At 41.1% G+C, this 24,664-nt stretch overlaps 1 protein-coding gene across 19 annotated transcripts in view; it reads right to left on the reverse strand.

Annotated features, from left to right (window-relative positions):
- Nucleotides 1–24,664, reverse strand: part of ablim1.S (actin binding LIM protein 1 S homeolog) — an 83,909-nt gene that overhangs the window by 24,605 nt on the left and 34,640 nt on the right. For 18 of the 19 annotated variants that reach the window (XM_041570301.1, XM_041570291.1, XM_041570289.1 and 15 more), the window contains 4 exons: nt 20,199–20,325; nt 17,992–18,085; nt 5,927–6,014; nt 4,888–4,946 (listed from right to left, as the gene is read on the reverse strand). In XM_041570301.1, the coding sequence (XP_041426235.1) occupies nt 4,888–4,946; nt 5,927–6,014; nt 17,992–18,085; nt 20,199–20,325 (368 nt within the window). 19 annotated transcript variants of the gene reach the window in all.

The raw sequence follows: 24,664 nt of genomic DNA on the forward strand, positions 1-24,664 counted from the left end.
ACATGTATCCCTTAATATTTTGGAATTAAAAGCAAAAATATATGAATGTACATTGCAAAAGTGCTTAAAATAGCACTCTCGTCAATTTTACTTTGACTCGTTTTTAAGGTTTACTTATCCTTTAAATAAACTACGAAACTTCTCAGAATTAAACATGCAATATGTATATTTTTTAGCTCAAATTCAGCTGTAATGTGGTTGCTGGGAAGGAACTGACTGACCGGTCAGCAATATAGATGTCAGAGTGGAAAATGAATAAGAAAGGCACAATACAGTAAATTATATAGCCTCTCAATAAATCTATTTTCTAGGTGTTGAGTGATTTAAATCTATAGAACTTACAGCCCTTGCAGGGGGGAAAACATTACTGGTACTCACTATACTTTCTCTACTTCCTGTCTGACAAACAAACAGTAGCCCTGTCTTGCTTTTTGGCCAGGTCTTTAGAATCAGAGCTATAGCTGCTCAAGACACATGCCCAAATATATCTTATATGTATCTTTTACATTAAAGGATGATTTATATTTACAGCACTGCTGGCTGAAGAGGCCTCTGATTCAAGCATGGGAGTGGAAAAAAATAAGAAAGCTCAGCTGTAGGAGAGCTAACAAAAAACAGTCAACTAAAATACAAAATTATGTGCTATACTAATCAAGTTAACTTCCCCTTTAAATAATAATGGCAGCTTTCTATAGATCTGTGGCACTTGGCTCAGATCTTGGTCACATTCCAGCTCATTGCTAATTGCTGTTTATAGAATGTGCTGGATTCTGTGATGCAGCCAAGAAGGGCTCAGCGGGGCAGATGAACAATACTCTGGGGTCCCAGTGAGCCAAACTCATTCAGTGGTCCAACAACCTCACTGTGTCCCTTCTGCTGCCACAACTCTAATGTTGTCTCGCTTTGTTCATTGTTTCATGTTAGTTACAAACAGAAGTCGCAGCACTGTCACACTGATAAACCATCCAAAAATTAATCCTCTAGAGAACGAGGAAGGTGAAATGGCAAACTTTTGGGGTAAATAAATACAGTGGCAGAATGCTGGGAGAGGGGAAAAAAGAATCAATTGTGATGTTCTATGGCTATACAACTTGTTTTTAAGGGATTATACCCTATAATGTTCCTGCTGAATTGTGCTTAGTACAGGGAATACCTATGCAGCCATAGTTTTATGGGATCTCTCTGTACAGACTATGAGCAAACTTAGGGACTGTTCCTGCTGAATTGTGCTTAGTACAGGGAATACCTATGCTGCCATAGTTTTATGGGATCTCTCTGTACAGACTATGAGCAAACTTAGGGGCTGTTCCTGCTGAATTGTGCTTAGTACAGGGAATACCTATGTACCATAGTTTTATGGGATCTCTCTGTACAGACTATGAGCAAACTTAGGGACTGTTCCTGCTGAATTGTGCTTAGTACAGGGAATACCTATGTACCATAGTTTTATGGGATCTCTCTGTACAGACTATGAGCAAACTTAGGGGCTGTTCCTGCTGAATTGTGCTTAGTACAGGGAATACCTATGCTGCCATAGTTTTATGGGATCTCTCTGTACAGACTATGAGCAAACTTAGGGGCTGTTCCTGCTGAATTGTGCTTAGTACAGGGAATACCTATGCTGTCATAGTTTTATGGGATCTCTCTGTACAGACTATGAGCAAACTTAGGGGCTGTTCCTGCTGAATTGTGCTTAGTACAGGGAATACATATGCTGCCATAGTTTTATGGGATCTCTGTACAGAGTATGAGCAAACTTAGGGGACTGTTCCTGCAGAATTGTGCTTAGTACAGGGAATACCTATGCTGTCATAGTTTTATGGGATCTCTCTGTACAGACTATGAGCAAATTTAGGGGGCTGTTCCTGCTGAATTGTGCTTATTACAGGGGAATACCTAAGTTGGACAGTTTTATGTTATCATTCTGCACAGGCTATGCACAGATTTATTGGGCTGTTTCTAATAGGCAGATAGACAGACAGATAGACAGGTAAATCCTATTAAATGTGTTGTTTCCATAAGGAATGCATCGTATTTGTTCTACAATTGGGAATCAGAAACTCTGTGTGTCCAGCTGCCAGATTTTCACAGTTTAAACCCCAGATGATACTAATGTTTATTTTGATTGTTCTTCATGGGTCGTGGATTAGATACCAATGTCCTGGGGAGCTGCAAGTTTTGTAACATAACAGAGATGAGGATGGAATCCAGGAGCTGACGAAAGGTTGGAATTTTATCAATTTACAGTCCCATGGGAACAGCAATAAATTGCTGAGAAGGGTTATGAAGTGTTAATGGAACTGTTAGATGCTGCCTTTGCATTCTGCTACAATAAACACATTTTATCTGGCCTGGATTTTTTTGTTCAACAAAAATTCTCAACATTTCCCTAGATACTGGGAGCTGCAGTCCAACAAGACCAGGTGGCAGCATGCCAGATCTGCTTAGAGGAGAACTAAACCCTAAAAATGAATACAGCTAGAAATGCCATATTTTATATACTGACTTTATTAAACTCGCCTAAAAGTTCTGCATCTCTATAGTAGTAATAAACCAGGCTTTCAATATTATTCCCATAATGGATTTTGTTAGGAGTGTCAGTGACACGCACATGCTCAGTGTGCTTTAAGCTGCTGTTGAGAAGCGAAGCTCAGGGGTTGTCTCAAATCAACAAGCAGTAAATGAGGATTGCCATATCATTAGCAGAATTATAGTGTGACGTATATATATGATATATATTCAGTATATTGTAAGCTCAGTAACTGACAGCAGCACAGAGCATGTGAAGTGATTTGGCAGATGGGGCATATTTGGGGGCACAGATCTTTACCGGTGAAGGGCTGGAGTTGCCTTAGTCTGGTATAGAAGCATAAATCATAAAAAATGTATGCTTAAGTTATGCTTTAGTTCTCTTTTTAATGGGGAATCCATCCAATATACTTTCCAATATACAGGTATGTGACCCATTATCTAGAATGTTCGGGAACTTGGGTTTTCCGGATAAAGGGATCTTTCCATAATTTGGGTCTTAATGCATTTTAAATTTTTTAAACAGTAATTAAACCCAATAGGATTGTTTTGCATCCAATAAGGATTTATTATATTTTAGTTGGGATCAAGGTACCGTTTCATTACTATAAAGAAAAAAAGGGAATCATTTTTAAAAATGTGAATTATTTGATTATAACGGAGTCTATGGGAGACGGGCTTTCTGTAATTCGTTCTTTCTGGATAATGGGTTTCGGGATAATCGATCCTATACCTGTGCAGGCATGGGATTTGAAAACCCATTATTAAGAAAGCTCTGAATTACTGAAAGGCCGTCTCCCATAGACTCCATTTTTATTCAAATAATTATTTGAATAAATAATTGAAAAATTTTCAATTATTTAAAAATTATTTCCTTTTTCTCTGTAATAATAAAACAGTAGCTTGTACTTGAGCCAAACGAAGATACAGCCAAGCCTTATTGGAAGCAGAACCATCCTATTCACGTGGTTTTCTAGTAGACTTAAGGCATGAAGACCCAAATTACAGAGAAATCCGTTATCCGGAATACCCCAGGTCCCAAGCATTCTAGATAACAGGTCCCATACTAACCGTCTTAGAAATTTGCTTTAAAGTTGCTTGTAAATGTAACTGTTATTAAAACCATTATCTTTCTGGCAGTTAGATATATACTCTGCACTTCTGGTTCTGACTCCTGATATCCAAAGATCCATGCACCCATAGTTTCCCTCATGTTCCTGCCTACCCAAAGCCACAGAGCCTACAGGTTTCCCATAGCTGACGTCAGTAGTGGGGATGGACATGGGGAACTGAAAATGAGTACCTATGGGTTAATGCAATTCAAACCTCTAGCTGATGTATAATAATCTAACTGTTACAGTTTTTATGGTCACCAAACTGGCTTACAGAGTTAATAATGAGGCTTATTAATCTTGAAAAAATCAGAAAGGTTAGAAAAACAGTAAAAAAAGAATATAGGAATCAGCTGGATAAAAGTTGGCATTTCTAGTATACTATAGTACTAATTTAGTGCAGAGAACTCTTGTATTTGTCTATATGTATTTTGTGGTCACAGCCTCATTGCTCCCCCGCCTAAAAATTAGTGGTGAGCACAAATTTCCCCCTGCAGAATCAGGTGAGAATTTTCAGGTGCGGGTATAGATGCGGGTCAGCGGGTTGCGGGTCTCATCTAAACTACTTATGTTATGTAATATTGTCTATATTTTAATCCTTTTAAAGTTTTACAAAACTTGTTTCTTCCCCGCCCACTTTTGATGACGTCACTTCCGGTTTGCAGCACCATCACTTCCTGTTTGATGGTGGTCAGCGGGTTGCGGATAAGGCAGTTGCGGGTCAGGGTCGGGTAGCGAATCAAAGTGGATAAATATGCCGGTTGAGGTTCAATGGCAGGCTGTGGATTCGGGTCAGGTCTGGGTCTTAGAATTGGTTCTGCGCAGGACTCTCTCTGTTGTGCTCTCAGAATACTGGTCATTGTACTCACAGCCGTCAGTTGAAGAAACACCACTTTAAGCTTTTATGATAAAATATGGAAGTGTGATCAACTAAGAAAGTATAAAGCATTTCCTAAATTGTTTCTGTACTGTAAATATGACTCAGGTAAATTCCTTCATGGCGGCTTGGCAAGGCTTTATGTATCTTATAAATTAAAATAAAAAATCGGACTTATTTTTGTGGCCCCTAATGGAACAGTTTGGGAAAAAGTCACACCCTTAGCATGAACCAAACAAGCGGCTGTTTTCTACTGCTTCAAACACACATGGACAGGAACTTGCCTAGCAACACACCAGTAACATAATTCTAAGTTATAATAGTAATACATTTGCCCCAACACTGACCCACTCCCCAAATTCCTCTTACCCGCAGCTTCTCCTCAGCCTTGGTAGTTTCCTTACAGTACGGATGCCAGACCGTTGAACCTAGGGTAGAGGAGTTGGAGACTTCAGTCTGGATAAGAACACGCACATTAAAGGGCTAATTCGCTCAACAGAATGGCGCTTACTTGTGCCCAAAAATAAGTCATGACATGAAAATGTAATGTAGTTTTACTGCAGTCAGTAGTCAATTTTGTGCTTCCATGAGGTTGTGGGGTTCGGCTTAGCATAAATTTCCTCACTTTCTGGCAAACAACAGCAGTCCTGTCTTGCTTTATATTAATTATGCAGTTTGGGTCAGAGCAGATCACAGAAACCTGTTATCCAGAAAGCTCCGAATTACAGAAAGGCCGTCTCCCACAGACTCCATTTTATCCACATAATCCAATTTTTTAAAAATGATTTCCTTTTTCTGTGTAATAAAACTGTAGCTTGTACTTGATCTCAACTAACATATAATTAATCCTTACTGGAAGCAAACCTATTGGGTTTTAAAGGAGAAGGAAAGGCCTATTTACTTGGGGTGCGCCAAAAGTTAGGTACCTCCAAGTTATTGTATATACTTACCTGAAACCACAGGCCGGTGCTCCTATCAGCAGAAAACAACCAATCCGGGGGTTCTTCCATCAAGCTTCTTCTTCCTTCAAATTTCGCAGGGGAGACGCATGCTCTCCATGATGCTCGCTGGACGAACCCCCGGACCGCTGCAGTTTTCTGCTGATAGGAGCACCGGCCTGGGGTGTCAGGAAAGTATATACAATCCCTCACATAACTTTTGGCACCCCCAAGTAAATACAGCCTTTAATTCTACTTTAACGTTTCGATGATTTTCAAGTAGACTTAAGGTATGAGGATCCAAATTACTGAAAGATCCTAGACCCCAAGCATTCTGGATAACAGGTTGGATGCCTGTACTACACTGCTGCTTGGGATGATGATCGGTTGTTTAGCCTAGAGGCAAAGCGTTGTCTCATTCACCCCCTGTTCTATCAGCCCCCCAGACACAAGACTGCTAAACCCCTTACCTTGTAGGAACATTTCTTCCCCTTCTGTGAACATCTGGTTGCATCTGCTGCATCGTGCACAGCTGGGGTGATAATGCTTGTCTCCTGCCTGTAACACAAACAGGTTACCCTCAAATATGATGCTTTATCATATGTGCAGCAAAACTCTGCTGTGAGATTTGACATCTGGAAACCCACTATCCAGAAAGTTCTGGAATATATTTCGGAAACATGTCACACAGCCCTTTACCTTTATAATTCAGAACTTGGACGTGGCTCATTAAATGTCTTTATTGTACATGTAATATCCAAAGTGTAAATTCTCTCATTTCATTGTAACTGCCTTTCCATTCACCTTTCACAGAGGGATATTGTAGGGATGCTTTTAAGAGCATCACAGGTATAATATATATATATATATGGTACAACTAAAGGTACCCAGTGATTCATCCACCTGATGAAAACATACATTTTAGTATGACAATTCAAATATATAGGGAATCCAATTAAACCGATAAAGGTCAACAATAACTCACAAAAGCAATTTATAACCCCCTCAATGACTTCTAATATCCTTATCATTTACAGTAGGGGGTACATTATCCCTTATAATACATGAGTGATACTCAGAGTTCCCTGTATAAATCAGCCTGCAGCCTTGTGCCTTTATATGGTCACAGAACAACCCCTCAGTGACTTCTAATATCCTTATCATTTACAGTAGGGGGTACATTATCCCTTATAATACACAAGTGATACTCAGAGTTCCCTGTATAACTCAGCCTGCAGCCTTGTGTCTTTATATGGTCACAGAACAACCCCTCAGTGACTTCTAATATCCTTATCATTTACAGTAGGGGGTACATTATCCCTTATAATACATGAGTGATACTCAGAGTTCCCTGTATAAATCAGCCTGTAGCCTTGTGTCTTTATATGGTCACAGAACAACCCCTCAGTGACTTCTAATATCCTTAGCATTTACAGTAGGGGTACATTATCCCTTATAATACATGAGTGATACTGAGTTACCAGTATAAAAGCCTGGAGCCTTGTGCCTTTATATGGTCACTGGAGTGTCTCAGTGACTTTTAATATCTTTAAAACTTTTCAGCAGGTTAAACAGTATCCCATTCAGAATAATGTATTGGTTGTGTAATTATACATATTCCGCATTATAATATACAAGAGCCCCAAGTCCCTACAAATAACATGAATTCCTGGATGTGACATCTTGTGTGTGGCTGCAAATAAACAAATGGTAAATAACAAAGATATAAATCCACGGATATCTCTCATACTCATAAAGTAAGCATGACTCTAGCAAAGACAAATTATACACGTATTTCCTGCAGAATTCCACATATGTTAGAGAATATTTTTAGCATTACGAGACTATGTTGGAACATAGGGGAGATCTAGAGATCAGAGCCTCGGAGCTTTCCTGTTTAAACATATAACAGTGGGAGGAACCAGGACAATATGGGAGTAATTACAGGGGGGTAAAAAAATCAAAAGATTCACTCGAGGCTAAAATGAGCTGTTTAGTCCTAGGGCCTCTTGTCTGAGTGACCCTCTGCTCAGTTTATTATCTGTGCCCTAGAATAACACAGAACCAGGACTGGGGGAGTTGTGACAATGAAGGGACATGATTATCTGAATTAACTCCGGCAAACACCATTTGATGTTTAATAAAGCAAATCAAAGCCAGTGATGTTTAAAACATATCTTATAAATGACAATGCCCCATTCACATATTCATATTCATTTATATAGTGAATAAACTACCCCCTATCATAAAATATAAGGATATTATAAGTCACAGAGGAGTTCCATGACCACATAAAAGCACGAGGCCGTAGTGTGAGTGCTTTTATACAGGTCATGGAACTCCAAGGTTACTTCATGTTAGTGCTATTCTGGTGCTTTTATATATAACACTAGGTGGGGCATGGGAGTATTTTTAAAGGAGCTGCTTTTTGTTACCTTCTTCTTCTTTTGATAGACTGCTGTTTAAAGGATAGGGGTGACATAATTCAAATTTTCAGCGCATCACAGAAAGGTTTAAGTCAGCACATGTCACAAGGCTGAGGTCATCTAGGAAGCTAAGAACATGTCTAGTCCTACATCATCAATATTATATATGGAAAAAAACAGTTTTCTCTTTTGAAAAATGGATTTCAATACAAGATTCTGCTGGAGGAGTGTTATTTACACATGTTTGTCAACATTCACAATATGCAAACTGGTGAATGGTGGGTTCTGAAGCTGCTAGGGAACCTGAATGCCCTGGACTTTGCCCCCTGTATTGGATTTTTATTCCATTTACTTTGCCTCCTTGGCCTGCTGCCAAATTTTGCCCTATTGCCTCCATCCTGCCTTACTTGTCCCACCATCTCCATATGTCGCCCTACTTGTCCCACTGTCTCCATACTTCACTATAAGAACTATAAGCTCAAAGCTCAAGCTGTACATTATACTGCTGCTCTGTGCAGTTTCCCCCATCTGCTACCCAAAAGTGAGCTCTGCCTTTATCTTATGAGGCACATGTCTGGCAAGGCAAACTATAGCTAGAATTGGCAAATCATAAGAAACACAAAGATCTGTCAGCACCTCTTGGGGTTCCAGAGCGGAGTATTTTCTGTAGAAATAAATAGGTGCCTGACTGTTCAGCCCTGCACATTATACTTTATAAATAAACCATAACATGCCGGGCTGTGGAGGGTCTGACAATGAACCACACCCAGGGGGCCCTCGCTCCCTCATTAACATATGCTTCTAATGCACAAGATACACAATATAAGATGGAAATGATGATTAAAAAGATGTATTTGCTCTTGTGCCTTGGGCCCCATGGTAAAGACATGGGTTGTCCAAAGGTAAAAAGCTTATTTCATAATACCATTACAATCGTTTTGGGGTTGTTTTCTCATTTTTTTTTTCTCATGTTTTCTCGACATGATTAGACTTTACAAGTACATTAGAGGACATTATAGACAAATAGCAGGGGACCTTTTTACCCATAAAGAGAATCACGTACCAGAGGCCTCCCCTTCAGACTAGAGGAAAAGAAGTTTCATTTAAAGGAACAGAGTAGGGGGTTCATCACAGTGAGGACAGTGAGGTTGGGGAATGCACTGCTGGGTGATGTTGTGATGCTGATTCAGTTAATGACTTTGGACAGACATAATACAAAGGCTATTGTGATACTAAACTCTATAGTAAGTATAGCTATGGGTATATATATCATTTATGTGAGAGTAGGGAGGGGTGCTGGGTTTTCATTTGGAGGGGTTGGACTTGATGGACTTTGTCTTTTTTCAACCCGATTTAACTATGTAACTATGTATTCACTGTTTCACATATTTTATAGTTGAACCTGTGGTCTTCCTGCTGAACTTCGACTACAAATTACAGACACCAAGCAAGCTTTTTTGTTAGCTCTTCAGTTTATTACACTCAGTAGGCCCCTTTTTGTACACTATGTCCTTCCAATCCCAATCAACAGCCTGGAGATGTATGTTAACAGCAGCGGAAGGGCTACATGCTGGCCATTGAGAGTATTACTAACATTAGCCACACAGGGGTTTTTTTGCATTTCCTGGGGCTGACTCCGCCCACTCCCTGTCCAGACTCCACCCACTATCCCGCCAAACAACTTTCTTTACTAATTATTAGCCTTTATGGTTTGCCTGTATCAAACCTGCATTTTTATCTGGTTCTTGGGGTCACTGACTAATTGCAAATGCTGCTCTCTACATCATTGTAAAGGTCAATGTTAAGGTAAACTTCCGCTTTAAAACATAAAAGCATTCTCCTAAGGCTTCACTCTGCAGGGGGAACAAGCAAAGGAAACGAGCTCCTGATAAACAAGAAGAGTCTAAGCGCAACAGATGAAAGTGGCCCTCAGCACTGACTCCATCATATCAATCCTCAAGGAGCCTGGAGTCTCGGTGACTGTCTCTTTAGACTGTGAATGTGACGGTACCTATGGTTACGATGCAGCAGATGCTCCTGACACCTTGCTATTCTGCAAGCTCATACCCAATCACAGTGCAGATCAGCTTTGTGTTTTTCTTGATTAAATATTTGGGGAATTATAAAAGAAAAAAAAAAGTACTGTCTGTCTATGGGAATCAATATGGCACCTCCTCCTCCCATATGTATAAATACAAATATACAGAGAAGGAATGTTCTGGGCACACAATAAGATATACCCTCATACTGTACTGTCTAAGGGAATCAATATGGCACCTCCTCCCATATGTATAAATACAAATATACAGAGAAGGAATGTTCTGGGCACACAATAAGCTATACCCTCATACTGTACTGTCTTAGGGAATCAATATGGCACCTCCTCCTCCCATATGTATAAATACAAATATACAGAGAAGGAATGTTCTGGGCACACAATAAGCAAAATGTTGCACTTATGAGACAGACAGGTGTGATCGATTATATCTTTATAAACTAAATCTCACAAAGAAACTATTGTTATTCGTGTTCCACTGATGATTTGCACCAAAGAGGTGTGACCTGTACAACTTGTTGAGATCTGGGAAGTAGCACAGACTCCATCTGTCATGATGCAATGAGATCTACACACACACACACACACACACACACACATAGTACACACACCTCTCACACACAGGCAATTGTATTCTTGTGCAGTAGCTTTTTTCAAATACTTTCTGTTACTTATTTTTAACTGTTTAGTGTCAATATCACTTTAAAGGGGTTGTTCTCCTTCCAAACACTTTTTTCAGTTCAGTTTATTTCAGATTGTTCCCCCAAAATAAAGACTAAATCTAAGTTTAAAGTTGAATGATCCTATCTCTGGTGTTTGAGTCAGGCAGCTCGATAATTCAGGTGCAGACTGTTACAATTTTGCAACATTTAGTTGATACATTTAGTTGATACATTTAGTTGATACATTTGTGGAATATTAGCAACTATTGTATCAAGTCTAACAGTTGCCTTTAATGAAACCCAGAGATTCTGACAAAAGATAAGAAATGTATCAACTAAATGTATCAATTTAGAACAGTTTACAGGGTCGGCGAGCCCCCTCCCAAAGCTGCTTTAGAAGGTGAAAAATGACACCTTACACTTCAAAAGTAGAAAAACGGTGACACATAGAAAATAAAAAGTAATTGGAAAAAGTCGTTATTTCTGGTGATGTTTTGAAAAACAAGTTGTTTGCAGGTGAACAACCCTTTAAGCCATGAGAATTTGGGGGGGTCTGTTTTCTGACCAGCTAGGTATTTACCCAGCATGCTCTGGTGCTGCACCCCTCTTGGCTACAGTTTGCTTTCAAAGCACATTCACCTTTGTAATCTGATTGTTAATCCCTGCTACCTGCACCTAGGGCAGGAGTCACTGCCCATACACACGATGCTCACTAAACACACTATACTCATTATACTCAAACTACGCTCATTATACACACGAACATGTAGAAGTTACATATTTATCACCCAATATTCCCTAAGAGCCCAGCAGCAGGTTACCAGTTCTATACACATAAGAGATACACATTATATACAGATCATTATAAACAGATTAAAATAAATAAAGCTTTACCTCCCAGCTTGTGTTCCGTGTGGGTCGCCCCTGGTTTCTCCCTACATGTGTGAGTTCCCAGTCTGGGAGAAGGGAGGGAGGGGGAGAGGCTTTACATAGTCCCACTCTTACATAATGATGTGTCCCTAATTACACACAGCCAAGGAAATCCCACAGCAGCCATTGGCTGCCCAGAAAAACAAAAACCCACAGCAGAGAGGGAGGAGGGAGCTGGAGAATATTCTCATGGCAGGAGCCAGGTTATAGCATAGGAGGAGGAGGGGAATAATCCCAGGTAATGAGCTCTTAGACACACCAGGCTGCTCACTCCCTAAAGCCTGGGTGTTATGTGCTGCCCATGTCTCATTACACCATCCTCCTGTGGGTTTTCTTATGTCCCAGCCTCCTCTACTGACATGATGCTTAAGTCTCTCATCCCCTGCTCCTGGACTACATATCCCATCATGCACAAGTTAATGCCAAGTAAACAAAAATATTTAGACAGTACAGTATGAGGGTATAGCTTATTGTGTGCCCAGAACATTCCTTCTCTGTATATTTGTATTTATACATATGGGAGGAGGAGGTGCCATATTGATTCCCTTAGACAGTACAGTATGAGGGTATAGCTTATTGTGTGCCCAGAACATTCCTTCTCTGTATATTTGTATTTATACATATGGGAGGAGGAGGTGCCATATTGATTCCCTTAGACAGTACAGTATGAGGGTATAACTTATTGTGTGCCCAGAACATTCCTTCTCTGTATATTTGTATTTATACATATGGGAGGAGGAGGTGCCATATTGATTCCCTTAGACAGTACAGTATGAGGGTATAGCTTATTGTGTGCCCAGAACATTCCTTCTCTGTATATTTGTATTTATACATATGGGAGGAGGAGGTGCCATATTGATTCCCTTAGACAGTACAGTATGAGGGTATAGCTTATTGTGTGCCCAGAACATTCCTTCTCTGTATATTTGTATTTATACATATGGGAGGAGGAGGTGCCATATTGATTCCCTTAGACAGTACAGTATGAGGGTATAGCTTATTGTGTGTCCAGAACATTCCTTCTCTGTATATTTGTATTTATACATATGGGAGGAGGTGCCATATTGATTCCCTTAGACAGTACAGTATGAGGGTATAGCTTATTGTGTGCCCAGAACATTCCTTCTCTGTATATTTGTATTTATACATATGGGAGGAGGAGCTGCCATATTGATTCCCTTAGACAGTACAGTATGAGGGTATAGCTTATTGTGTGCCCAGAACATTCCTTCTCTGTATATTTGTATTTATACATATGGGAGGAGGAGGTGCCATATTGATTCCCTAAAGCTGGCCATAGACGCAAAGATCCGATCGTACGAATCGTGGATTCGTACGATTTTTGGACCATCTGTGGAGAGTCCCGACATTTTTCGTCCGTCGGAGATCGGTCGTTTGGTCGATCGGACAGGTTAGAAAATTTCTGTCGGCTGCTGATAATATCTCTGCGTGTATTGCCGATCGTACGATTTTCAGAGGGAGACTGTCACTAGTGTTGTCAGACATAAGTATCGTACGATTGCCGTCAGTGGCAGAACATTGGGTGATCTGTTCTATTTGATCGGAATGGTAAAGACTTTGATCTGAATGGTTAGTGGAGGGTCGGGAGATGGGAAAGTCCGATCGTACGTTGATTCGTACGATCGGATCTTTGCGTCTATGGCCAGCTTTAGACAGTACAGTATGAGGGTATAGCTTATTGTGTGCCCAGAACATTCCTTCTCTGTATATTTGTATTTATACATATGGGAGGAGGAGGTGCCATATTGATTCCCTTAGACAGTACAGTATGAGGGTATAGCTTATTGTGTGCCCAGAACATTCCTTCTCTGTATATTTGTATTTATACATATGGGAGGAGGAGGTGCCATATTGATTCCCTTAGACAGTACAGTATGAGGGTATAGCTTATTGTGTGCCCAGAACATTCCTTCTCTGTATATTTGTATGTATACATATGGGAGGAGGAGGTGCCATATTGATTCCCTTAGACAGTACAGTATGAGGGTATAGCTTATTGTGTGCCCAGAACAATCCTTCTCTGTATATTTGTATGTATACATATGGGAGGAGGAGGTGCCATATTGATTCCCTTAGACAGTACAGTATGAGGGTATAGCTTATTGTGACACTGGAGAATAGACTGATTGGGATTTGATGGGCTAAAAACAAAGGAGTGTCTCTCCCCAATAACAAGGAGACATGTTGCTACACCGTCTGATTTAATGCAAAGAGACAAGAAGTAAAGAGGCAGAAAGGAAGTGCCTGTTGTCTCCTCTAATTCCTGGAGACACAACGTCTGTTCAAGCTCAGCAGGTCTGGCCTCATTCTGCACCAGTACATTTAGCTCCAGACCAACAGTCCTACAGAATAAAGTACAAGTCTGGGACATAGGGATTATTTTATACCGCTGCCATGTGCCAGGAGATATGCTGGAGAATCATGGCTGATAATTAGAAATTAGAGGGCAGTTCCCCTAAATATGAACCTTCAGTGAGTGTGTTTTAGAAGAGAGTCGTCAATGTAACTGTCATTGTCAAGGCTAGTGCTGCTCTCACTTTGTTACGTTTTCTATATTATTTCTATGACAAGACAACAAATACATGAAATAAATAAAAAAGCTAGCCAGCCTAGGAACTACACATTTACAGGTATGGAATCCATTATCCAGAAACCCATTATACAGAAAGCTCAGAATTACACAAAGTCTGCCTCCCAAAAACTCGGTTTCATCCAAATAATCCAAATAATGTTCTCTGTAATAATAAAACAGTCGCTTGTACCTGATCCCAACTAAGATAATTAATCATTACTGGAAGCAAAACCAGTCTATTGGGTTTGTATGATTTTCCAGTAGACTTAAGGTATGAAGATCCAAATTATAGATAGAACCATTATCTGGAAAAACCCCAGGTTCCGAGCATTCTGGATAACAGGTCCCATACCTGTACTTTAAGAAACAGAGTTCAAGTCCAGCCAGGGCACTATCTGCAAGGCATCTGTATGTACTTCTTGTGTCTGCGTGGGTTTCCTACATGTTCTTCAGTTTCTCTATATATCACAAGAAATACACACAAAAAGCTATACCTCCCTTTGTATATCACACTAAAACATATCATTGTCATTTACAATAATTCAGATCTACAAAAATTTGGCCTAATTGTCCCATCGATTCCCCAACTGCAGCAAAAAGATGAACATTTAATAAAAGGGAAAAAAAAAGGCCCATCAGATCCAGGGCCAAAGGGTGTCAGCATAAGACTGAAAATAAAACATATTATTATGTAAATTGCTGCTGTTGCAGACAAAGTGTGTCTGTGCCAAGCTATGAGAATGTAAACATAGATGCATTCTGCTTTCCTGTTGCTAATTCCCTTGGTGACATTTTGATGAAGTAGAAGGTTCACCTGCCAAGTGGCTCCAGGGTTAGTATAAATTTCCCTAGTAATTTCAGTTGCTTGGCTGACTGTGTTACTATAAGGAGCCCAATTCAGCTGCACAAGGGCCAATATGTTTCCCTTAGAGAGGAGAAAGATGTCACAAATAGCAACAGTCTACAATTTCCCCAAAGCACAGCATGTGGAGGGCAGTACATTGCATATTTGTAGCAACAGCCACAGTAATTGTTACTGGTATAATTCAGTAAAGGCCCCCATACAGGGGCCAATAAAAGCTGCCGACAGACCGGGTCAGCAGCTTATTGGCCCATGTGTGGGGCCCTCTGACGGGATTCCCCAATCAATATCTGGCTGAAAGTCTGTTCGTTGATGCAGTCCCACGATCCGACCGTCCATATGGCCTCCATTCTGATTTGATTGTTGGGCCCTAGGGCCCACGATCGGATCAGCCCGATATCGCCCACCTCAATGTGGACTTATCGTGGAGAGAATCGTTTAATTGGCAACATCGCCAACTAGCGGATCTCCCAGTGTATGGCCACCTTGAGGGGTTGGACAGCAGAGAATACAATATGGAAGCCTTGCTTCCAGTGGTATAACTAGAGTGCGTCGGGCCCCCTGAAAAAAATCTTCAGGGGGGGTGCACTCTGAACCCCATCCTCCCGGCCACTTTCCGTCCACCCATGGTCCAGCTTCTGCCCCACCCACATCCCGCCCAGCCCTGCCCACTCCCTTCCAACTTACTTCCCCCTTCCTCACCAGAAAAAGAGAGTGACTGGAGAGGAAGTTTTTTTTTTAGCTATAACACAGTCCGGGCCCCCTGTTCCCCGGGCCCCCTAGCGACTGTGGGGTCTGCTTCCTCTATAGTCCCTTCCAGCCAGCTCTGTGGGAAAAGCTTTTTATTCAGCCGTCACAGGAAATGGCTGATCTTCAGCTGTTTCTTGTCTCCATTCTGAGAGGCACAAGAAGGGTCACTGACCCCAGTTCCTCAGAAACATTTTTCATGATATATAAACACAAGTATATTATTTAACTACAGAGTAATTTCATAACATCAAATCAGTATAAAAGTACAACCCACTGAACCCCCCTTCTTGTACTAGTAACAACTGTTACTTCTCTTATTCACCCTCCAGAGTTATTGATTGAGTGTGTTTAGCTTGCAGAGGGCAGAGGTGCACACCAGAGAGAACAGAGAGCTAATGGCAGAACACAATGTCAGCACAAATCTAAAACAAACTTAATCAAATACAAGCTGTACTTCATATTCCCAATTTGAGCTGCTAAGAAAATATCCGAAAGCCATTTAATAGGTGACTGAGAATTCTGACGTTTACACAAGCTGTTTACGAGTTTAATCCAAGGTAACAACAACATAAACAATATAAGAAAGCTGCTACATTAATCTGCATTTTCCTGCTGCCATCTTGTGGCCAACATGAAGTAGGACAGACTACTGATTCAGCAGAAACAACATAATTAGCAAAATGTTTGTTTGTACGTAATTTTGTGTGTATCTGACGTTTGCAAATAACTATGGCTTAAAGGAACAGTAACACCAAAAAAAATTAAAGCGATTTGAAGGAATGACAATATAATGTAGTGTTGCCATGCACTGTACAACTGGTGGGATTGTTTCAGAAACTACTATAGTTTATATAAACAAGCTGCTGTGTAGCCATGGGGGCAGCCATTGAAGCACAGGATACACAGTAGATAACAGATAAGTACTACTATAGTTTATATAAACAAGCTGCTGTGTAGCCATGGGGGCAGCCATTCAAGCACAGGATACACAGTAGATAACAGATAAGTACTACTATAGTTTATATAAACAAGCTGCTGTGTAGCCATGGGGGCAGCCATTCAAGCACAGGATACACAGTAGATAACAGATAAGTACTACTATAGTTTATATAAATAAACTTCTGTGTAGCCATGGGGACAGCCATTCAAGCACAGGATACACAGTAGATAACAGATAAGTACTACTATAGTTTATATAAACAAGCTGCTGTGTAGCCATGGGCACAGCCATTGAAGCACAGGATACACAGTAGATAACAGATAAGTACTACTATAGTTTATATAGTTTATACAGACTGTTCTGAAGAATCCCATTGTATACTACAGAGCTTATCTGTTATCTGCTTTGTATTCTATGTTAATAGAAACTATTTCAGAGTTTCTCAAGCAAACAAGTTAGTTTTATTAGTGCTGCACAAGAGTACGTTATATTTTCATTACTTCAAAAGTTTGAAATTTTTTGGTGTTACTGTTCCTTTAAAATGAAGAGATGAACATGCCATACAGCATTTAAAATTTTAGCTTAAAGCGAACCTGCCACCTACACATAAAAAGCTGTATAATGAAAGTCCTTTGCAAATGAAACCCACATTCTTTTTTTATTTAAACATCCATACCTGTTATAAAGGTGTTTAAATATCTGAGCTGTCAATCAAGTATTACCTGCCCCTCCTCTATGTCTGATGGCGGCGTAAAGGTGCAACAGAGAATTACTTTCACTTTCCATTCAGCAATTCCTGGATGTCACTGCACTCCTAACATTCCCCCTTGCCTCCTCACATTCTAGAATTGTGTAGGTCACTGTGCATGGGCATAAGGTCCCCCATTCTGGTGCATACAAGATTTTGGGGTGAAACACAATCTGTCTTAATAAATTGCTACAAAATGGCTCCTGTCTGCTTGCTGTGATGTTGCAATTCCAACACTGAAGGAAACAAAATGTAACTAATAAATATAGTGTAAGTAAAGTTTGTTTTGCTCAAATTACTTGACAGAAAAGAATTTGGAATCATTTCTTAAGATGATAGGTCCCCTTTAAGTTCCCATAATTTTATGCTGTTTATGTGTTCTAGATTTATGATGCCATATTGGCTAATTCAGAACTACAACTCACAAAATCCTAGCAAGGAAAGAGATGCTGGGAGTAGTAGATGTGGTAGGAGTGGGTTTCCTCATACATGTAGTCAAATCCTACTCTTTGTGCTCTTTATTTACTGGTGGGAACTTACCTCCAGCACTTTACTGGTGGGAACTTACCTCCAGCACTTTCCCAGTGATAAAATCATGGCATGCCTCACACTTCACCCCAAACAGCATCTGGTAGTCCTTCTCGCAGTACGGGGAGCCATCCCTAGGTGAAAAGCAGAGTTATACCTGGTTAAATAAAATACAATCTATTTAACGCTCACAATAAGCACTCAACCGAAATTTTTTTGACCATGCATTTTTGTGGCCACACCCCCTAATTACCATGTCCATTTTACAAAATTTGGCAGGTTATTAAAGTTTGAACATATTTCTGTGGTTTTGTTTCAGTTATTACAGTTTTGCTAATGAAGGTGAATTGCCCTTTAGGGTCTGGCCACACGGGCAGATTCGGGGAGATTATTCGCCAGGCGACAAATCTCCTCTTCTTCACGGCGACTAATCTCCCCGATCTGCCTTCCGCCGGCTAAAGTGAAAATCTCCTAGGGGCAGGCACGCGGAATGCTTAGTTTTCCGAAGTTGCCCGTAATTGGCTCACGAGGAAACTTCGGGCTTTCCAGTACAAACGAGGGACTGCAGGTTGAGCTGTCAAAAGAGGGAGGTATGCTCACAGGACACTCTCCCTCACTCTCTCATTTGCTATAAGTACTTCCTGGCAGGCCCGGATTTGTGGGAAGGCCACCTAGGCCCGGGCCTAGGGTGGCAAGATTTTAGGGGGCGGCATGCTGCCCAACCACACCCACATTGTTTCAAAAAACTGGGGATGCACAGGAGATACAAACTCCATGAAAATGTGCACGAATAAAGGGGAGGGGACAGGGGCAACAAATTGCAGTGGGCCTAGGGGCGTCCGCTATGTAAATCCGGCCCTGCTTCCTGGTTACCTCACAAGACACTCCCCTCACTCTCTCATTAGCTAAAAGTACTTCCTGGTTACCTCACAGGACACTCTCACTCTCTCATTAGCTGAAAGTACTTCATGGTTCCGCCACAGGACACTCCCCCTCACTCTCTCATTTGCTGTAAGTACTTCCTGGTTACCTCACAGGACACTCTCACTCTCTCATTAGCTGAAAGTACTTCATGGTTCCGCCACAGGACACTCCCCCTCACTCTCTCATTTGCTGTAAGTACTTCCTGGTTACCTCACAGGACACTCTCACTCTCTCATTAGCTGAAAGTACTTCATGGTTCCGCCACAGGACACTCCCCCTCACTCTCTCATTTGCTGTAAGTACTTCCTGGTTACCTCACAGGACACTCTCAATTTCTCATTAGCTGTAAGTACTTCCTGGTTCCCTCACAGGACACTCCCCCTCACTCTCTCATTTGCTGTAAGTACTTCCTGGTTACCTCACAGGACACTCCGCTCACTCTCTCATTTGCTGTAAGTACTTCCTGGTTACCTCACAGGACACTCCCCTCACTCTCTCATTTGCTGTAAGTACTTCCTGGTTCCCTCACAGGACACTCTCAATTTCTCATTAGCTGTAAGTACTTCCTGGTTCCCTCACAGGACACTCCCCCTCACTCTCTCATTTGCTGTAAGTACTTCCTGGTTACCTCACAGGACACTCCGCTCACTCTCTCATTTGCTGTAAGTACTTCCTGGTTACCTCACAGGACACTCCCCTCACTCTCTCATTTGCTGTAAGTACTTCCTGGTTACCTCACAGGACACTCCCCCTCACTCTCTCATTTGCTGTAAGTACTTCCTGGTTACCTCACAGGACACTCCCCCTCACTCTCTCATTTGCTGTAAGTACTTCCTGGTTACCTCACAGGACACTCTCACACTTGTATTCGCTCTAAGTACTTCCAGGTTCCATGCAGGACACTTTCCCTCTCTCTCTACTGGATCTTCTGACATTTGCTTCCATCTTTATTGGCCACTATTCCTTTACTATCCTCCTGTCACTGCTCAGTTGTCTGGGCTCAGCCATTTCCCCAGCTCTGACTATAGTTATTGGCAGTGATGTGTGACCGGTTGACGTCGCTGATGATGCCAGTGAGTGGCTGTATTGCTACAGGAGTGCAGTTCTGAGTAAGTCGACAACAATTCGTTTTTTTGGGTTAATCCCCTTTACCAATATCTGGGTGGATTTTTGCTATGTGGTTAACCCCTTGAGGTCGCGACCTCTAGAAATGGGGATGTGACCATTGTGACAGATCTGATTGCTGAACCTATAAAGCCCTGGGAGCCTGAGCAGCTTCCCCTGGGTACTGAGATGAATCTGGCGGTGACATCACAGACTTACTTGCTTATGTATTCGCCCGTCAGGACCTTCCCGCAGGATTTGCATTTAAAGCATCCCAAGTGCCACTGCTTGTCCAGCGCTAGTAAGGCCTGTCCATTCTTTATGTCTCTGCCGCAGCCGGAGCAACCTTTCAAGGAGACAATAGCAAGTCAGGGGTTAATAAAAGGTGCAGTCTGTCCGACCAAAATATTAATGCAAAAACTCTTTAATTCGATTATAGAGTGAGGAAATGAATTGATTGTGACATCCATATGTCCCCTGATCTGCCAGCAAACATGCCCATGATCTGTATAAACTACGGCTTCGCCTGATATGGACAGGGTTTGGGCAACTTATTCCACACAAAGTTGAAGTGCTCTACTTCTATATACTTTCTTTTGAAATCCGGTGCTCAGCAGTAAAATACCCCACCTGCCATGGGTTAGGGAATACACATGCAAAGTCCAAAGCACTCTTGATAAAGGGCCCTAACTGAAACGTTGAATTGGAGCCAATAAACGTCACGAATATAAACACATTCATCTTGTGAGTGTGCCGCACTGCTTTGGACTTTGCAAGGGTTTGGGCAACTGTCAGTGTATCGGGGGCATCATCGATGTAAATTGGGGATGTGGTAAAAATGTCCTGCTATTTGTTTTAAAAAACTTTTTGTAGTCAGCACTCACCCACTTATCCACCTCTTAATTATTTAGGCGTTGCACGTGTCCAGTGGCCCACAGTCCAGCCGGTTTCACAAGTATTCCCACATATGACACAGCTCCATTCAAGATGATAATTTAAAAAGCCTTTATTAGCATATGGTTTTTAGATCTGCAACAAACATGACATTTCGGGCTCACCTGCAATTTGAAAAAGGGCTGCAGGTGTTGCAGATCTAAAAGCCATATGCAAATAAAGGCTTTTTAAATGATCATCTTGAATGGAGCTGCTATTTGTTTTAACAAATAAGAAAATGTTTTAGTGTCCCTTTAAGATACAAAATAAAAAAAATAAGATTATTCAAATTCCAATCCAGAAAATAAAGTGACAAAAGGAAGTTGAGATTTGCTGTGTCCAATCAGCAGTGCGGATGGTTGCCTAGCAATAACATCCCAGCTGGAGCGCCCCCTGCTGCAGAGATTTAGGAAACAGTATGAAATAGCTTTGCTGTTCTTAGATATTCCACACGTGACTGGTGTGTGCCTGGGAATCCGGTATTAACCAGGGGCATCATGGGCAGTCAGGATTCAACTGGTACCTCAGTGCTCATGGCAAGACTTCACCCCACACCCTCACCCTTTCCTGCCAGCAGCAATAAGAGTAATAGTCCTGTGCAGCCAGGTGTAACTGTGCAATGCTGAGATGGAACCACTGAGGCATTTAAAACAACACACTGCTGAATACATGTTAGTGCTGGGTGAGTGATTTAGCTCTGTATGACTTGATACAAGAATCTCTCAAAGGGAAGATATTGTTTTAGAAACAATGGACAAAGGATACAAAAGTGTTTGTAAAAGTAGTCTTACATATTTTTAGCGCATTCATTAAGCTGTCTGCAAAGCACCCAATGTGAAAGGTAGTTGTTCCCTTCCCTAATTTCTAGTGCCTGAGAAGCAGGGAAAGAAAGAAGATTTGAGAAGATTTGCTTTCCACTATAACTGTATTTCCTTTCAATCAACATGGGAGAATTTAATACTTGAACCTGTCCTTATTTAACCCAATCTACAATGTAACTATAAGTACCTGAGCGTGGGTGTTGGGAGTTATAGTTTGAGAACAATTGAAGGAGATGGGATCTTATGGGGTCTTATGCTGCGTGTGACAATGCAACCAAAAGAAACACGTGTTTGCCATGAGATGGCACTAGAGTTGCATCTATGAATTGTATTACTCTGTACTATATTATCTGATTCTTTCTCACACACACACATATATACATACAGCGGGTTATTTATTAAAGTCTGAATGACAAGAAAATGCAATATATACCCCGAGGATGGAGAAAGTCCGAATCCGAAAATCCGGTTGTATATAAGTCAATGGGATAAGTCCAGAAGATATCCTGATCTGCTCTCGATTTTGTGTAATTATCCGAAGATTTAGTGGTTTTCGGACGTAAAATCCGAAAAATTTGTACAATTCAATGTTTTAAAGTTTTTTCCTGCACAGGAAATTCTGGAAAAATCTATTGATAAATAAAGGGAAAAAACCTGTGCGGATTTGGTAGGAGTAGTTTTCAGATTTTGATAAATAAACCCCGTAAAGTGCAAAATTGCCTGCACATTGCCACACGTATATTTACCCACAATAGTGAACAGCAGAAGAGAAAAGTCTGCAATTTTATGAAACAAAAATGTGGTGTCTTTATTGGTAAGAAACGTTTTGCTAAACAATCTAGCCTTTTTTCAAAGGGACAATGCAAAACAACACTATGCCAGATAAGCCCCCAGTGGCGGGAAAAAATGTGAGTGACATCATCAAGAATGTCACACGAAAGGGACAAACAAAAAAACAAATAAACAGGGAAAAAACAACAAAGAGAAACAAATTGAAAAGCTAGATTGATCAAAAAAAAATATTTAAAGGTGTCAAAGCGAAAGAATGTGGCATAAACACTACGTTGACCATGTAACAAAATATGGAACACACTTATCATCCAAGGGAAAGAGTCTAACTATAATAGTACCTGGTGGTCTATTGGGGCGGCGGCGACACCCGGCGTGCTCATTTGGGGGACGCCCACCGCATGCTTCTTCTTCGCGCCGCTCCTGAATACCTCTTCCAGGTTTCGGTGGCGTTTGGGTGTTTTCGGCTTTCTTTAGTGCACCACATGACTTCATCGTGGTTGGCGTGAAATTAAAATATTAAGAGGCGCAAATGTCCTAATTCCAGTTGCCCAAAATTCTATTCCTATAGTTCCCGGGTGACCTTCTCCAAGTCTGATCTTGTTCCTGACCCTTGCCGGTTCTGATGCCTGTACCGACCTTTGCCTGTATATTGTTTATTCTCTGGATCCTGATTTTGTACCACGCAGCTGTTTGGTTGACCTTGGCCTGTGACCTCCGCTACTCTTCGGTTATATAATTAGGTCTTCCATTGCCCATCTGGTATTACCCCTGCCTGTTTCAAGTCTCGCTCCCCCGTCCCTTCTGCATACGTTCGGTTCCCTAGCCTGCTTAGAACTCTCTCCTCGGTCCTCTCACATTAAGTGCTGGCGGCATCTGAGTAGCGGAGGGCTCCTCCCGAAGCCAAAGGCTGCTGCTATAGGCAGAAGAGTGAGCCGTGACCTTGTCCTTGGAGTTAGTTCTGAGTTTGGAATACCTTACGTTACAAAAACATACCCAAAACTGTAACAAAATAATTAGATATAAATCTTATAGAAAAAGATATCAGATGATTAGAGCATCCCAGAGAAGTTTAAGAGTACAGACCGCAGGTGTAAAATAGTAGGAGTTCACCTGGAGTACATCAAATAAAGACTGTCAAAATAATAAGAAACATAGCGTAGACATACATATAAAGTAATCCTAAAGGTAACCAGTAATGGGATACTGTAATGGGAATTTTTTTTTTTCAAAATGCATCAGTTGCATCCACGCTGCTCCAGTGGAATTTTGCACTGAAATCGATTTCTCAAAAAAGCAAACAGATTTTTTAATATTTAACTTTGAAATCTGACATGGGGTTAGACATATTGTCAGTTTCCCAGCTGCCCCCAGTCATGTGACTTGTGCTCTGATAAACTTTAGTCACTCTTTACTGCTGTACTGCAAGTTGGAGTGATATCAACCCCCCCAGCAGCCTAACAACAGAAGAATGGGAAGGTAACCAGATAGCAGCTCCCTAACACAAGATAACAGCTGCCTGGTAGATCTAAGAACAGCTCAATAGTAAAATCCAGGTCCCACTGAGACACATTCAGTTACATTGAGTAGGAGAAACAACAGCCTGCCAGAAAGCAGTTCCATCCTAAAGTGCTGGCTCTTTCTGAAATCACATGACCAGGCAAAATGAGCTGAGATGCACCTACACACCAATATTACAACTAAATACACTTGCTGCTTCAGGAATGACATTTTATATTGTACAGTCAATTATTTCCAGTTTAAACCATGTAATTTAGAAATAAAAAAAACACAATAAATGAGGATAGAATTCCCTTAAAAAGAAAGAATAAAGAAAGATTTGCAAAATTGATTAGCGCTCAGCCTTTATTTAACTGGTATGTGGATGGATATGGGTAAGAATAGTAGTAATTGCGTATAGTTGCATACACCACCTGACAGTGGGCATAAGGAGGAGCTGTTAGCATAACTAGGACAGTACATAGGTGGCAACAGCTACATAGTGGCAGTAATACAGCAAAGCTCAGAGTATGTGGCTGCAATTAAGGAGCACATGGTGGTAGTAAACCCAAAGACTGATCCGTTCAGTGCACAGCCATTGTTGAAACATAAGCAATCTCAATAGTTAATACTTAACCGTCA

This window comes from Xenopus laevis, chromosome 7S (genome assembly GCF_017654675.1).
Source record: "Xenopus laevis strain J_2021 chromosome 7S, Xenopus_laevis_v10.1, whole genome shotgun sequence".
NCBI lineage: Eukaryota > Metazoa > Chordata > Amphibia > Anura > Pipidae > Xenopus > Xenopus laevis.